Consider the following 16,384-nt stretch of genomic DNA (forward strand, 5'->3'; position numbering starts at 1 on the left):
GAAGGAAAATTAAGTTGTGATTAATGTTGGCAAGTAGTTGTGGGGTTTTTTCCAAAACAAAGTCCTTTACCTCCATATTTCAGGTTCTTATGACACTTTTTCCTGAATATGCATATTATAATGCAAAAACTTTAAGCCATTATGAATTTTTATATGTTTTATATATACCAAAGGGTCACAGATGGTAGAAAGATTTGTTACCATGAGGTAGAGTAGCATTTTGTGATTACAAAATTAATCTGTCTCTAAATCTGTTTAAAGAGTTTTTGCCATCTAATGAGCAATATAAATTATTAATATTTTCATGTTCTTGGGGACATTCACAGCCATAATTTTACCAACACAGCTGTTTGACCCGGTGACATCATGTTTTGCATATTTTTGCATTTTAATGAGTTAGTCATTTAAAAGGTTACAAAGAAACCATAACTCATAAGTAATTAAATTATTTAGCAGAAGAAGTATGAGAAGATCTTCTGACATAGGTCACTGTGGGAAGGGGAATTCATAGCTGTACTCAGTTGCACCTGTTTGTTAGGAGGTAGATGTGTTTAAAAGATCTTCCCTTAGATTATGAAATGGTTTTATTTGTTAAAATATCTGGATGTATATACAATGTGCATGTACACACAAGCACACACATACACACATTCCTAAGAGGTACACTTTCCTTGTGATGGAGTAAGTTTAAATAATACTCGTAACACAAACCACAAACACAGCTTACTATTTATGATTACTCATCCTTGAAAGTCTAGCTAGATTGGCTTTAGAAATATTTTATAATGCTTTTTTCTTGTTTTTTTCTTTTCATATTCCTCTTCGTATTGAAGAATAACATGGCTTCATGTAGAAATTTTAGGAATTTGTACTTAATTATGATTTGGAATTTTCTACTGAGTGGAAATATCTTAAAATGAAAGGTGACCATAAGTATAGCACTATACCTAGCACGGTGCTTGGTAGATAGTAGCTGCTTATTAAATACTTGTGTAAAATCAGTGTTTAAAGAATGATTGACTCAGTGAATACTTGGGGTCTTTCATTATGGCCTCATGCTTGCAAGTGGACTTCGGAAACACAAGCAAAGCACTGATATATTCTTGAAACAACAACAAAAATATTTTAGACATGCTATTTTAATTGAGGGAATAGAAGAGAAAGGTGACATATTTTAAGATAAAATGAGTTATGTACCACAGTTCGTAAGCAGGGTTTAAGAGTAACTTAAAAACAATATGTTTGTATTGTGTATGATTGGGTAAGAGTGATATTTTGAAAGACCATGTGCCTACCATCTATAGCTACAATATTTACACAATTTTATAATGCTAATAAGTTAAGAGAACATTTAAGACTTTAAACCATAAAGGCATAGCTAGCATGCAGAACATACATTTCATAAGATAAATTTGTCCATTCAAGTTGGCTTGGGAACATGTAATAAAGGAGGTGTGTCCATAGGGTTCCCTGTATCCACTTAGGCATTTTGATCTGTCACTGACTGGGCAACAGTTGTAACTTGTTACTTCTTTTAGTTTAATGTATGTTTGTGTCTTTTTATGAGAATGAGAAGCAAAGAATATAAAATATTTCATAATGCTGTAGTATTAAATCATATTTCTGCCATTTATAATGAATGGTAAATGTTTTTATAATGCTATTGTACATTTATGGAATGCTTTGATAAATAAGATATTGATGATTAGAAAAGAAATTTGTGATATTTAAGCAACATAACGTTCTAAAGCCTAGGAAAAGTTAGAAACAGAGCAGGTGATAATGTGAGTAAGTGCAAAGTAAATGTTTTAAAATAAATAGCACTTGGTTGACCTGATGTCAGAACCGGAGACAAGGGTGTGTGTTTGTCAATATATCCTTCATGTTTTACAGACTCCTAAGGGAACAAGGGAAGATACAATTTCACCTTTTCTGTGCCAAAACATTTTAATTATATCTTCTTCCAGCTACAGCGTTGATAAAGCTGCAAACATTCAAAATGAGATTAACAAAGATTTTGAGCAAAGGGTGACAGCTAATTTTGCACAGTATTCTGCATCTAATTCAGGCCAGCTTAATAATAGAATATTTTATAACTGTTTTGTTATTCGAAAGGACTTTTATGATGCATTTGTGTTTGTAGATATCTTTGTAGCATACTCAGAAATTATCCTGTGGCTTAAAACTATTTGCATCTGTGTTATAATGCTGAAACAATATTAAAGGGAAAAAAACCCTCTTATAATAAGTTCTTTTTGAAATTGTACTTTATCCTTGGAACTCTTTGCATTTACCTTAATTTATCCCGGTACACTAGCTAGGGAAGGTATAGAGATGACAAACATATATTTTCTAATATTGCTTAGTATGCACTAATACAATGACCAAGAAAAGTTATATTCAACTTATTTAATTAATAAAACTGTAGTTTCTTTATGTTCTTGAGCTTCTTTGAGCACATTTCAGTGTATTTCTTTTCTATTCTATTCTCTACTTGAAAGCAGCAGACAGTCTTCTTTCACTTTTCTTTTTGTTTGTGAAATTTTCTTTTCTTTTTTTTTTTTATCCACTCTCTTCTCCATCTGCTTTCACTTTTGTTTGCTTGGGCCGTCTCTCATCCCAACTTGATAATGAGGAATGCAGTGTGACCCTGACCTCTATCAGCCCATGCATGACCTTCTGACTCTACCATATAACCTTTGACCTTCTCTTTGACAGGTTGATTAATTACCCTGTGTTATGATTTATGAGTAAGTGCTATGTAAAAATAATAGACAACAGGTGGTCCTCCGAAAACTTTTTGTGGCATGTTTTCTTTTACTGACTAACTTGATGAGCTATTTGAAGTTGGAAACTTATTGGGTAATCTATGTTGGTTCACATTATGGTATTTTTATACCATGGAACACAACATTAGAATTTAGGGAGCTACAAGTCAAAGCATGGTCATGACAAACATTTTACAAAATATTAGCAGGGTGCTGTTACCTAAATGCAATTGGGAAGAAGCACAAAACAGAGTCAAGTGACATTTCAGGCTTTTCAGTCCCAGGTCACGTCTTGAGAAAATTGCTGAAATAATGGAGGGGGCAGTTTTCAAGCAGAGCTGCAGCTCCAACAGCTATGTTTACTTTAACGCTTCACTAGTGACTTCTGATTGGTTGTCATGACCTCATCTCACTGTTGCACCTAGGATGTTGCAACAGTGACATATACATACCCTTCTTGAGAAAAAGATGAGAAGAAACACAACATACATCTTTCAGAAAAGATGAATGGACAGTAGTAGATGTAGTTTATAGATAAGACACTTTGGGTTTCATTTCCCTTGAGGATGGGCACCTATCTTCTTTCAAACCAAGCAGATAGAATGCTGAACGTGAAAAATATGATTGATAAATCTGTGTAAAATGATCTCTTACGGAGCCTTGCCTGAAGACCAAAACAGATAGTTCCGTAGGTCAAAGGATTCTAATCTGGCCCCTGACCTCTTTGGTCACATGTGGCTTTGCAGTATTGGCAGGTTAATATGTAGAGCTGAGTACTTTCAGCTGATTTTTTATGTAGCCAACCACAAGAGATTTGAAAAGATGTAGAATTTGCTCCTATTTTCCGATTTCCTTGTAATTGGTAATTAATAGGCAAATTAACTTAGATAAATCTTCAGTTTTGGCAAGGTTTCATTGGGGTCAAAAGTACATTCTGTTTCTGGCCAGGCATTTAAAAATTTTATCTATTTGTAGAATCTTCTCCATAAGTACATTTCTGTACTGATTTAATTTCTTAAGCAAGATTTCCTCTTTGGTTCTTTGTGTTTTGCATCACCTGTCTGTTCTAGACCTCTGACCTAAGCCATCATTTGTTGATTGAATGATAAATGAACTATTATTTATTAGTAAGTGCATCTATAGACTTCAAAGTAAAGGAGGCCCAGAGGCCTGTGTATTCTGTTTAAATCACAGCAAGCACTGTGATGAATAAAATGCTACGTCAAGCAGTAAAATTTGGGGAGTTTCTGATTAAGATCCCATGGTTTATACCTTATAAACAGGTTTAATAATGAAACTATGTTATAGCTACAAAAGGGTAGAAAATAGGATGAGGTAAATTAAAGAGCTAAAGCTTACTTTTACCAATATCTGTCCTCTTGATCACCTTGATCTTCTATTAGACTGTGCGATCAAACATAAGAGTTAATTAACAACTTTATGTATGCTTTGTCTCTTGAAATGTTGGATATTGGAATTGATTTGGGTGAATCATTACAAAAGATGCCAGAAGTTTTTTTTATTTAGTTGTAGAATGTTAGATAATCAGTTTGATCACTTTATCTTGGTAAAGATAACAGAACTTTCCATGTACATTTGAAATGACCAGAATTTTCATCTTAGGAGAAATTTAGCATGGTTAAGGAATAATTAAATTAAAAATACTTCAATATAAAATGTTTAATGTTCTAAGCATTAATTATGGAGATCTCCTTTGGAGTGGCAGTGCACAGTTCTTTTATGATATTATATTTGACGCCTGGTTTTACAGAGTAGTTTTGTAAAACTTTATGGGTACATTTGTTAAAGGTTAAACTAGGATCTCTTCTTACTTATTTCTGTGTGTACTGATTGAGTTACTTGGGATAGAAAGAATTGATTTTTAAAATGGTGTTTATTCTCTTTTTTTAAGATATAAATTGATATCATTCTATTTAAAACAGTTAAATTTAACTGCTGGTTTGTGGTCTGCTTTGTTTACTCTATTTACTTTGACTCCTTAGTTTACATATATTAATGTTAACATGGAAAAACTCTTTGTAGCTTATTATGTAAAAGGATTTTTTGGACAGTGTTTACATGTGGCAGAGAAAAAGAGGAAAATATGAAGTTTTACTACATATCTTTAGGTGGGATAGTTAACTTTATTTTGTTGCTCCAGCTTTCTCCTACTCATAAAATGGTTATGAATGGTCTCTGTGAATATTGCATTAATTATCAGGAAAATTTTATTTGAAAAATATAAGTTTTTTACAGAATGGTAATTGAATTTGCAACAAAGACATTTATTAAAATTAGCTCTCATTTCCACAGAAAATGTTCCTGAATATTTTTTGATTGTTATTCCATTAATTAAATTTGCAGATGAAATATCTAAATGATAAAATATTTTCTGAATAAATCAAATGTTTAAAGAAAAGCATTCATTGTTGAAATTTATATGATAAAAATTATTTAATTGATTTATATAGTCATGATTTAAAAATAGAATCATTTTTCATCTGTTGATGCCTTGGTGAAAAATTGACATCGTGTCTTTATAAAATTGGAGAAATGAGTCATGTAATTTTCAGTTACATAATCGATAACTTAGACAAATACTACTACTTTGATGATTTATGTGTTTCTGGTTTTTATACTTATTTAGATGGAACATATCAAATTTCATAGTTCATTTAAAATCAAGTAGGCACAATAATTTCTCAATCTATGATATGCAAAAATTAAAGTAAAAACTTCTGCTCAAATAAATCTGGCATTATGCAAATATTATTTCTAGTGATTATAAACTAGGGTGATAGCTTTCTCATTTTTGGTGACTATAAATTTTGTCTAAAGAATTTACCTTTATTTGGAGTTTATTCATTGTACAAAGATGATGTTCATGTTCTATCAATTTATTAAAGTCCCACTTTGTTACCTTGAGTTTGAAATTTTTCATATTATCATTAAAATGTAATATATCACTATTTTCATCTCTAAGAACTCTAAGATTCTGTTTTGGTCTTGCTAACCCTAACTCTTGTAAGTATGAAAGGCTGTGTGTGTGTGTGTGTGTGTGTGTGTGTGTGTGTGTGTGTGTAAAGTTCAGTTCACTCAGAGAAGGAAGGGAAGAAACATGACAGGAGACCACTTACTCACGGTACAGAATCTAGTAAGGAGGCAATTTTCTTTTTGGCCTATGGTGACCTTTTTTGACTATGTTCCTTACACCAGAGGCAGTGTACTGAATGCCTCTATTTCAGCCTGTTTAGCAGAGTGCAACAGTGTTCTTTAACTTACTTTTGGTGGGAGGAGAAGTTATAGCTGAAATTTGAGAGGGGCGTGAAAAGTTGTAAGAGGCACAAGGAAGAGGGGTAGGAACTTCCTTCAAATGTGATTTTAATAACTAGTCAAGTGTGTCCAACTGTAGAAAATCACCGAGTAACAATATGTCTACCTGACAGTGATCACAATGAATTACAAGACTTTTGAATAGCTATACAGATTAGAAAAAAGCAGAACCAAATAAAATATCTTTTGTTGGTAAAACTTTGACTTACCAGCTAGGAAACTTAAAAAAAATGATCTTGTCTTGTGTTTTGTTAATGAACATTTAAATTAAAAAATTTGTAAAGTGTTTTATAAGCCTTTCATGAACAAGGTATGAAAGGTTTTATTTAAACACATACTGAGGAATATGTGGTATTTTGTTTATCAGTTTGGTATATATTATTATGTAGTTTTCATATGTGTAAGACAACTGTATCTTAATTAACAGCCCTATCACTAAAATCAAAACTTCAGTGATCTTGAAAATCTCCAAACCATATCATGGTTTTAGACAATAATATCAACTGATTGGGGGGAAACTGAAACAATCCCAATGAAGTTTGTATGTGAAATCAACTATTAGAAAAGCCAACAATGTGTAGCAATGTAGCATATTTAAAAATAAGGACAATTGAGTCTATGCTAATATTGGCTTGTATTACTGCTCTCATTTTTTTTTTAATTATCATATGTTTGGTTTGTCAAAAAACAATTAACTTTAAACTTGATGTAGAAGATTCTACAGTTACAGTTTTGGGAAAAGTATGTACTTTTTTTTTTTTTTTTTTTTTTTTTAGTAAGGATGAGAATTTGTTAAGCTTTATTTTTAAGAGCTCTTATTTTTTAAACATAATATAACACGTTTTAAGTATGACCTTACAAGATTTTACCAGACAAAATAGGGATACCCACAGTACAGAATTGAATAGAAAAGACAAGATATAAATAGCTTCAAAAATTTGTGTGGCTTGTCAGTGGTAATTGTTTATCCTTCTCTATTTTCTCATGGTTAGATTATTCCATCAGTTACAATACAAATGCTAAAAGTTTCCTTAATTATAACTGTAGAAAGGTTTGCCTTGCTAGAATTAAGTCAGACGGGAAAACATGTTTTTAAAACGTTAAAAAAAAGTTTAATAGCTCAATAAGCTGTATTTTAAATTCTGGAACTTGTTTCTTGGTACTAGTTCTTAATAAAGAGAAATTTTTATGGTAGTTGAAAAATAAAAGAAATTTCAGGATTAAAAACTTGGTTCCATACATTACAGTAAGACATTATTTTGTTTTGTGATTTGCGTGCCTTCCTGAAAGAAGAGAGGTGAAAAAAATCCAATATGCATAGGTAGACATCCTGTGTTCCTGATAATAAAGACATGTAAATCTGTAGGCTGTTTACTCCTCTTTAATTGCTTATTCTTTTTTTAAGTTCAAACAAATAAAAAATACTCATTAAAGTGCAATTGTAAAGGAACAGAAATCCAGCAAAATGTGGTTGGAATTGTAAACTTCAATTTCAAAGAGGTTATTTTCTCAAAATATGTATTATAAATATTAATGTGGTTTGAAAGTGTACTTGCTATTTGATAATTTATTTGAATCATTTTGGGGGTTCTGGGAGATCTAGTACTTTTTTAATTTAAGCTTTATTATTTTAATGTGTTACAATTATGTCTTTTTGATCTTATAGACAGTCTATGCTTATTTCTACACACAATACAGGCAAATAATTTTAAATCACTTTCTGTTGGAGAAATTAAAACTATAATCTATTATAAAGGAATATTTTAGTGAATATGTAACTATATTAAATCACTGAGATTTTAAGAACGTTTTTATGAATTATAATGATTTCTAATATTAAATTATGCTGCCTTTTTTGCTTTCAAAACAGGAAGGATATGGAGTAATAGTACTGAATCCCAATGAAAACTATATCGAAGTAGAAAAGCCAAAGATACATGTACAGTCATCTTCTGATAATTCAGATGAACCAGCAGAAAAACGGGAAAGAAAAGATAAAGTCTCTAAAGAAACAAAGAAGCGACGTGATTTCTACGAGAAGTATCGTAACCCCCAAAGGGAAAAAGAAATGATGCAGTTGTATATCAGAGTAAGTAATAAGCAAGATCATTACTTTCCTTCATTATTTCCTTTTCCTTTTTTTTTAAACCACAACAGCAACTAACATTTATTGAAAATCTTCCATATGTTCAGACCTGTTCTAAGCAATTTTACATTCCTTTTCTTTATTTTCTTAAATTATTTTGTTTATTTTTTTTAAGTGTTAATTTTTAAAGATTTGTTTCCCAAGGGTGTTATTTGAAATGTTTTCTGTTTTTTATTCAAAGTAACAAAGCACATTCTTATTTCAGTGTGATATTTTATTTAAGTCTCAAAATCAATTAATAATGCACTGTACAAACATCAGTCTTCGTCTTGGGTGGTTATAGTTTTAATGCATTGTTTTCCTATGAGCAACCATCCATCCACAGTTTCTCAGCCTAACTTCTGAAGGCTGATGGAGGGAGGAAGAGTAATTAATATCTTAATAAATATTTAAGCTAGAATAGTTTAGGAATAGTGTGATGAGGGAACTCTGTCCTTTGCTCTTTTCTTATCCAGTGAACCTTTGCACTTTGTAATGCTAGCAGCATGGGATCGTTATAGCAGTGCTGCCCAAGGAATTCTAATTCTATAGGGGGCACAAACAATTTTATTTGCCCTTTGACACATTCTGCTTGATATACCACTGTGCATTATATATATGTGACAGATTCATGCAATTTTCAAAGCCCTTATTATGGGTGCTAGAAATATAATTTAATAGTACAGTATGTCCAAAATGCTATTGGGTAAGTAAAATAGTAAATTGATATGTTCTTCAAAAGTGAGCAATTCAGAACATTTAAATATAGACAATTTAACATTTTATAAATTATACTGTGAGATAGTAATAAAGTTTCAGATTATTCAACTTGAGCTATTTTTACATTTACTTTAAAATTCATTAATAAAATATTTCATACCACCTTTGAGGCAAAATATGTAGCTTTCTAAGTTATTTTCTTTATTTTACTTCTAGTTCATGGCATAATCGCTATACTTTTGGGAATTGTACTCCAAACATTCAGCACATTTGATTATAGGTCAGTCTGTTGAGTAAGTTAGGACAGTTAAACAGCATATAAATTCTCAGGACCCCCAAAAATGTATCCAGATCAAGACTACCTAAAGCATGTCGTACAATGAATCAAGCAAAAGTTAGGCAGATTACAATATTTAAATTTCTGAAAAGCATCTCACTATTTAATATATTGTTTGAAAAACAAAAACAGTGATTAGATTTGGAATTCATAAGTAGCTTGCTCATGTAGTTATATTACTGCCTTTCTTCGCCACGACTGCATCAGGGTCCTGATGTCACCTTCTTCTCTATTGGTTGTCCTGAGCTTCCTAATTAATATGATCCAGTCTGTCAACCACCATCTTAAGACAGAATTAAAAAAAAAAATCCCCCCTCATATCTGGATTCCAAAAATGAATTGTGTATGTTATTTATTTATTTATTTATTTTTTTTTTTTGAAATATACAAATCACTCGCAATATTCAGTTTCCTATGTAAAATGCAAACAAAAAGTGATTTTGCGTATTTTTTACTTCTTAAACAGTTTCTTTTATTTGCCTATGATATGTACAGATTAAGCATCTATTTCTGACATCTGTCTTTTAATTTTTTTTCTTTTCTATTTTCTCTTTATCATGTCACTCTTGTTTTAATTTTTCTCTTTTGTTCTCTTGTATGTGTGCATTTTCTTTATTCTTTTTTCACATCTGTTTTGTTTATTTCTGCATCTATTTTTTTCTTGTACCAAGGGAAAAAAATATTTTTATGTCACTTCATTAAGATCTACCTTTCCCTTTGTCTTTTTTTCTTTGTTTTATCTCTTCTACACTCCTGCTATTTTTACTTCTTATCATGTCTTTTTTCCTCTTTCTTTCCTGTCCCATTTCACTCGTCTAGGTTTTCATTGAGAGCACTAAGAGACCAAAATAGACTCATGTAGATAACACAGCTTTATACCTGATAGTCTTAGTTATGAATGTTATTTTTCTTAATAAACGCCCTTTCTCTTAAAATCTTCCAGAATTGTGCAAAATAGCAGAGCTAAGCTGACACTCTTCAAACATACTTCTAGATAGTAAGGCATGATCCTGTAGTGGGAAAGAGAATAATGGTTCATCTTGTGTCAGGTGCCTTAATCCTTAGGTAATTTTGATCCACTCAAGAAGTGACTTCTAGTACTCTCCTTTCCTCTACATATCTCCAAATATGTATTTGTAATTTTCAGACACAGAGCATGTATGTGATGAGGATGAATTAACTTTTATTTATATACTTCTTAACCATTTACATTTTGAAATCAATCATCTATTCTTTGGAACAACCCCATGAGCTAGGTAAATCAAATAATTTCACCCTTATTTTATAGTTAAAGAAACTGATGCATAGATGGTACATTTTTGTCTAGGATCACATAACTACTAAATGATGGAACTAAGTGTTAAAACTAGTGCTCCTGATTACTGTAGATTCTTGCTCTCTTTCCTCTTTACCACATTGTTCTAACTGGTTGAAAATAAAATATGTATCTGAAATATGAAAATTAAACCAATCATAATAAAAGCATGATATACAGTAAACTACGTTTGATGATTATATAGATTTTTGACCAGTTATCACTTAATGGACACTAGTAAATGTCAGTAAACAATTTATTTATAGTATGTTTATAATATATAAATAATAATGTTAACACGTTGACCAGAGGATTTTTGCAGAAACTAATGCCTGTGGCCGCAATACATCTCCAGTCAAAAATGTGTTAAAAAATTTAATATGATCAATAATACTGATCCCATTTTACAGATGAGGAGACTAAGTCAATACTTAGTAAATTTCCTGAGGTCACATAGCTCTTAACGTTAAGGTCCATGGGGCAGGGACTTAGTCTGTTTTTTTTCATTGCTGTAACCCAGAGCCTAGAATAGAAACATAAATAATAAATATTTGTAGAACAGAGCCTTCATAATAATTTTTTATTTGATAAATAAGATGGTAGAGCCAGGATTAAAATCCCAAACTACTACTGCTTTTTCTAATATGTCTTGCATTATTAAAGTATACTACTTGATCTTCTGTGAGGAAACATTCAAAGAAACCAAAACGAAGAAAAATTACATTGTTGATCCCCTACTCAATCCAGTAACTGAGAAGACATTCTGAAAATTAATGATAAAAACTCGGTTTGGGGCTTCCCTGGTGGCGCAGTGGTTGAGAGTCCGCCTGCCGATGCAGGGGACACGGGTTCGTGCCCCAGTCCGGGTGGATCCCACATGCCGCGGAGCGGCTGGGCCCGTGAGCCATGGCCGCTGAGCCTGCGCGTCCGGAGCCTGTGTTCCGCAACGGGAGAGGCCACAACAGTGAGAGGCCCGTGTACCGCAAAAAGAAAAAAAAAAAATCGGTTTGTCATGATTTATTTGATACCTTGATTGACCTGTACATTTTCATCTGAATATATAAAAGTGAGATACCCTATTTTCCTTTTCAGCTATATCATCATGATGCTGAAATTATGGATGAAAATGGAAATATTTATGCCAACCTATTGCTATTTCTGTTTTACACGCTTGCTCATAAGAGTACAGCCAGGCTATTGTACTTGCTCTACCCTGTATACACTTTGTGCTTTATGGGATCTGTAACTTTGCTTTTCTGTTCTTTCTCTTAATTCAGATTCTATCCATGTTGTAGTGCCCAGCTGAAATCCCACTCATCCACACCCATCATATTCAGTGACCTCTCCTTACTAACACTGTTGGGAGTTGTCATGATTAGTTAACTTGTATGGAATTTATCATGTTCTATCTTGAGCTATCTCTTCTGTCTCATAATATTATTATCAATTTATCTTTCATGCCTTTCCACTATAGCCCTACAATCCTTTGAGCATGCTTTACAGATTTTGGAATTGCATATCAATCCTTATGAATAAGCAGATAGGAGCCAGTTTTTACAGTAGTACAGTGCATACTGCAAGAAAGTCAGGAACTGATGCTAAATCTACTCACTAGGATCCAATCCCCTGGAAGGAGACCAAAGCAAAAAGACTAGGCCTTAGTCTAGAGATACCTAGATAATGTGACTTGCAGCATAGGAATGAGGGTTATTCTGGTGTCAAACTGTAGCATAAGAGGACAAATATTCAGACTAAGAAAGAAGATCAGTAAAAGAACTTTATAGTATGTAGGTGGAATATGGGCAAAAGTGATTTGATGCTGATCTATGTAATATTGTGTTAGAATTGCTTGAATATATCTTACCTAAGAAACTTAGTTGTGGGCTGTAGTGATAGGAAGTAAAGTAGAGGAATTAGACTTAGAACGTTAAAAAAAAATAAAACTACTAGAAGTGGAGGGGGAAGGGAGCTCATATGGCCACAGAAGGAAAAATCCAAATGTGGAGGAGACATTTAGAGAATAGGAATCTTGGCAGAGCCTGGCATTACACATTGAAGATACTCAAATATTTATGGATTGATTGCTTGTTGACATCCATCAAAAAACTTATTCCTTAACACGCAAGATATTTGGTGTCTAGTTTTCTGACTGATTTTTTTCAGCATTCATGTGAATTTTTGCAATTGTTCAGAAACAGCCAGCTCTGATAAACTGAAGCTTTCTTTTAAAAACAATCTGTTTTTGATGCTCTGACTTGGACTATGTCCAAAATACTGCTGAAGGCTAATAAATATCCTTTCTTCTCCTCTGTACCTCTTATTTTCCGTGCAAATGCCACTGGAAGTCATTTCTATCTAGTGATTTAGCAACCAAATTCAACTCACTTATATTTCAATCAATGATTGTTTAATCTCTGAAACCATTTTATTTTCCTAGAATATTCAAGTATTTGACTTTTCTTTCTCTGGCATCCAGCAAATAGCCAAAATCTCCCGTGAAATTTTTGCGAATATCTAGTATACACCAGCAGAACTAAAGTAGAATCCAGGCCTAAAACTTTAAGATTAGCAAAGTATAGTTTTATTTTACTTACTAAATGAGTCTAAATAGATGTGACTAACTATTGGATTATGTAGCACATTTCTGATGCATTAGGAGCAGAGCTTGAGAGATCAAAATACTTCGTCTTTCATGTGGTAACTTTCCTTAACTATGAAATAATGTACTTTCTGGCATATATTATGGCTTATTAAGGGGATTGATTTGGTCTAGGCAATAAACATCATGTCAGACATGCCTGGCAGGAAAACCTGCTTAATATGTTTTGTAATAAGATGGAACTTTTTGTTCTTGGAAACATCTGCCAACTGAATTCAAGAGTGAAGACAGAAAATGTCATCAATTTAGTGGTAATCCTATAAATTTAGTTTCTTTTTGAGCAACACACATCAAGACACACAAAATTCCCAGTGTTAATCACCACTGGTATAGTACTTTGTAAAACGATGAAACAAAAACATTTTATTTTTATATAATGTGTTGATTAATTCATAATGAATTTTAATATTTCAATGATAAAATTTTAACAAGCATCTTGCCAACAGATCATTTTTTAAAGCATCTGTTTTTTAATGTGTTGGGTTGAGAACTGAGTCAAATGGCTAAATATGTACATATATTCTTTTTAAAAGCGTATTTCAACCCCCATAATAATAGATACACTATGTTTTTCCCCTTAGACCACCAGGGGCTGCTGCTGTTCATATTGAATTTTGTTTTCCTCAGAAACTGAAGACACCAATCACACTATATTTTTTATTTCTTCCTTTTTATTCCTTAGCCCAAAATCTTTTAAAGTATAACTAGAAAGAAAAAATGAATAGACTTAGCTAGTAACTGAATAATCAATATGAGTGTATTATTTTAAACATTTTCTATATTCTCAGACATCTACATTTTTCCAAATAAACTTAAAACCTGTAGTCATTGAAGGCAGATTGTGATAATAACTCTTTCTATTTCCTAATTTTAGTGCCTGTATAACATTTAGAATCATATCCTTTGCAGAGAGATAGTGTGGAGATGAGATGAGAAGTGCAAAGTCAGATAGACCTGAGCTTGAATCTCAGCTCTTCCACTTAATATAGCATCACCTCAAACAAGTTAACTTCCTTATGCCTCAGTTTTTTGTCTGAAAAAATGGAATGATAATAATATATATAAAGTGAACATAGTATCCGACACATAGAAGTCTTGGGACTTCTGGGCCAATAAATACCATCCTGTCTTCTCTCAAGTTCAGAATCAATTGAGAAAGAATCCGATTTCAAAATCCCCTTGCAACTTTTGGTACCTTGTACCAAAATAGTACCCCTGTCTTACCCTCCTGGGTTTGGAACCCAGTGAACACTATAGCATAGGAATCAGACAGGAGATCAAAACATCAGCTTTGCTAATTGATGTAGTTCAACTGGAAAATGTGGCTTAGATCGGTGGCTAAGTTCAGACTTCCTAGTGTATTTCCCCCTGAAATGAATTTTCACCTTTCCTCCAAACATCCAGTATGCCTTTAACATGGTAGAAAGCAAGCTGGAATGCATCCTTCCTGCAGCAGATCATTGTTATTACTACTTGCATTTTCTAAGAACTCAATACAGCAATATTAAAATATAATCATTAAATGTTCACTAAAGCATACGTTAGTTTCTTCATTTTAAGGTGATCATTTAAAAGAGAAGCTCTGATCAAACCTAATTACAGAGAAGGTTTCCATAAAATTGTAAAGCTTTGAAAGGGCCATAATTCTATTTCAGATCATCAGAAATTAATCTTTGTATTTTCATGTTTCATGTTACCAAAGCCTAGTGAACACAGTAGATTTTTAAATAAATATTTGATGAATGCATATTTGAATAAATGCTTGCTAACATGAACCTACAAAGCAAAAGAGACAGACCCTTCACTATATAAATCTACTCTTTTATATTGACTAGCGTGAGGTTGAAAGAACTGTGAGACTATGTATATTATGTCTAAACAACACTAACACTCAGAAAATTAGTGCATTGTTCTCTAAATTCAACTAACAGCCATTTTTAAGTCTACCAAGCATTCTTTGGATGTGGTTAAAAACAAGTCAAAATGAAGAATTAGAAATAAGTAAAATAATTATATATTTAGATTTATAACAGAAATTACAGAAAAGACCAAAGCTCTGCATTTAGGGGTTTAGATTGGCCACTGACGAAATTTAGTGGGGGGATTCTGCCATAAATATAAGGTAGTGGAAAGAATAAGAACTTTAGAATCAAAAAGGTGCATGCTGTGTAACCTTAATTCTCTCGCTTACAAGCTGTGAGTTTAGGCAAGTCACCTCTCCTCTCTGAGTTTCAGTTTCTTCATCTGTAAAATAGGGATATTCATAGCTATTAGGCTGTTGTATGGAATGAATGAGGTAAATTAATGTGTATGAAAACAGCCAGTGGGATACCTACTATTCAGTATATCCCCTTTCCTTTCTTTTCCCTCCTTATTCCCTTTCCCTTAGGAAATATGGAGAGAATTACAGCCAGATGACATCTCTCCCAATTAGTTTACATTCAGTGCTTCTCAAACCTTTTGCTCTCAGGACCCTTTTTCAAATGCTTAAACATTATTAAGGTCACTAAAGGGTTTTTGTTTATATGGGTTACATCTACTGATATTTTCCATAAAAAGAATTAAACCTGAGAATTTTTTTTTTTGCGGTATGCGGGCCTCTCACTGTTGTGGCCTCTCCCATTGCGGAGCACAGGCTCCGGACGCGCAGGCTCAGCGCCATGGCTCACGGGCCCAGCCACTCCACGGCATGTGGGATCCACCCGGACCGGGGCACGAACCCGTGTCCCCTGCATCGGCAGGCGGACTCTCCACCACTGCGCCACCAGGGAAGCCCAAACCTGAGAAATTTTAAAATATTTATTTTAAAATAACTAATAAACCTATTCTATGGTGACATAAATAACATATTTTTATGAGAAATAAGTATATTTTCCAAGACAAAAAACACATAATGAGATGTGTGACATTTTTAAAAAGTCTCTTTAATGTTTGGCTTAATAAAAGACAGCTGAGGGCTTCCCTGGTGGCGCGGTGGTTGAGAGTCCGCCTGCCGATGCAGGGTACACGGGTTCGTGCCCCGGTCCGGGAAGATCCCACATGTCGCGGAAGCGGCTGGCCCCATGAGCCATGGCCGCTGAGCCTGCGCGTCTGGAGCCTGTGCTCCGCAACGGGAGAGGCCACAACA

General features: G+C 33.1%; 1 protein-coding gene across 3 annotated transcripts in view; it reads left to right on the forward strand.

The window, feature by feature from the left end:
• The window catches only part of ARB2A (ARB2 cotranscriptional regulator A), a 434,977-nt gene that overhangs the window by 168,531 nt on the left and 250,062 nt on the right, over positions 1 to 16,384 (forward strand). For all 3 annotated transcript variants that reach the window (XM_007469760.1, XM_007469761.1, XM_007469759.1), the window contains one exon: positions 7,972 to 8,190. In XM_007469760.1, coding sequence (XP_007469822.1) covers positions 7,972 to 8,190 — 219 coding nt within the window. The remainder of the gene's footprint in view (positions 1 to 7,971; positions 8,191 to 16,384) is intronic.

This window comes from Lipotes vexillifer, unplaced genomic scaffold, assembly GCF_000442215.2.
Source record: "Lipotes vexillifer unplaced genomic scaffold, Lipotes_vexillifer_v1.1 scaffold67, whole genome shotgun sequence".
Taxonomy (NCBI): Eukaryota; Metazoa; Chordata; class Mammalia; order Artiodactyla; family Lipotidae; genus Lipotes; species Lipotes vexillifer.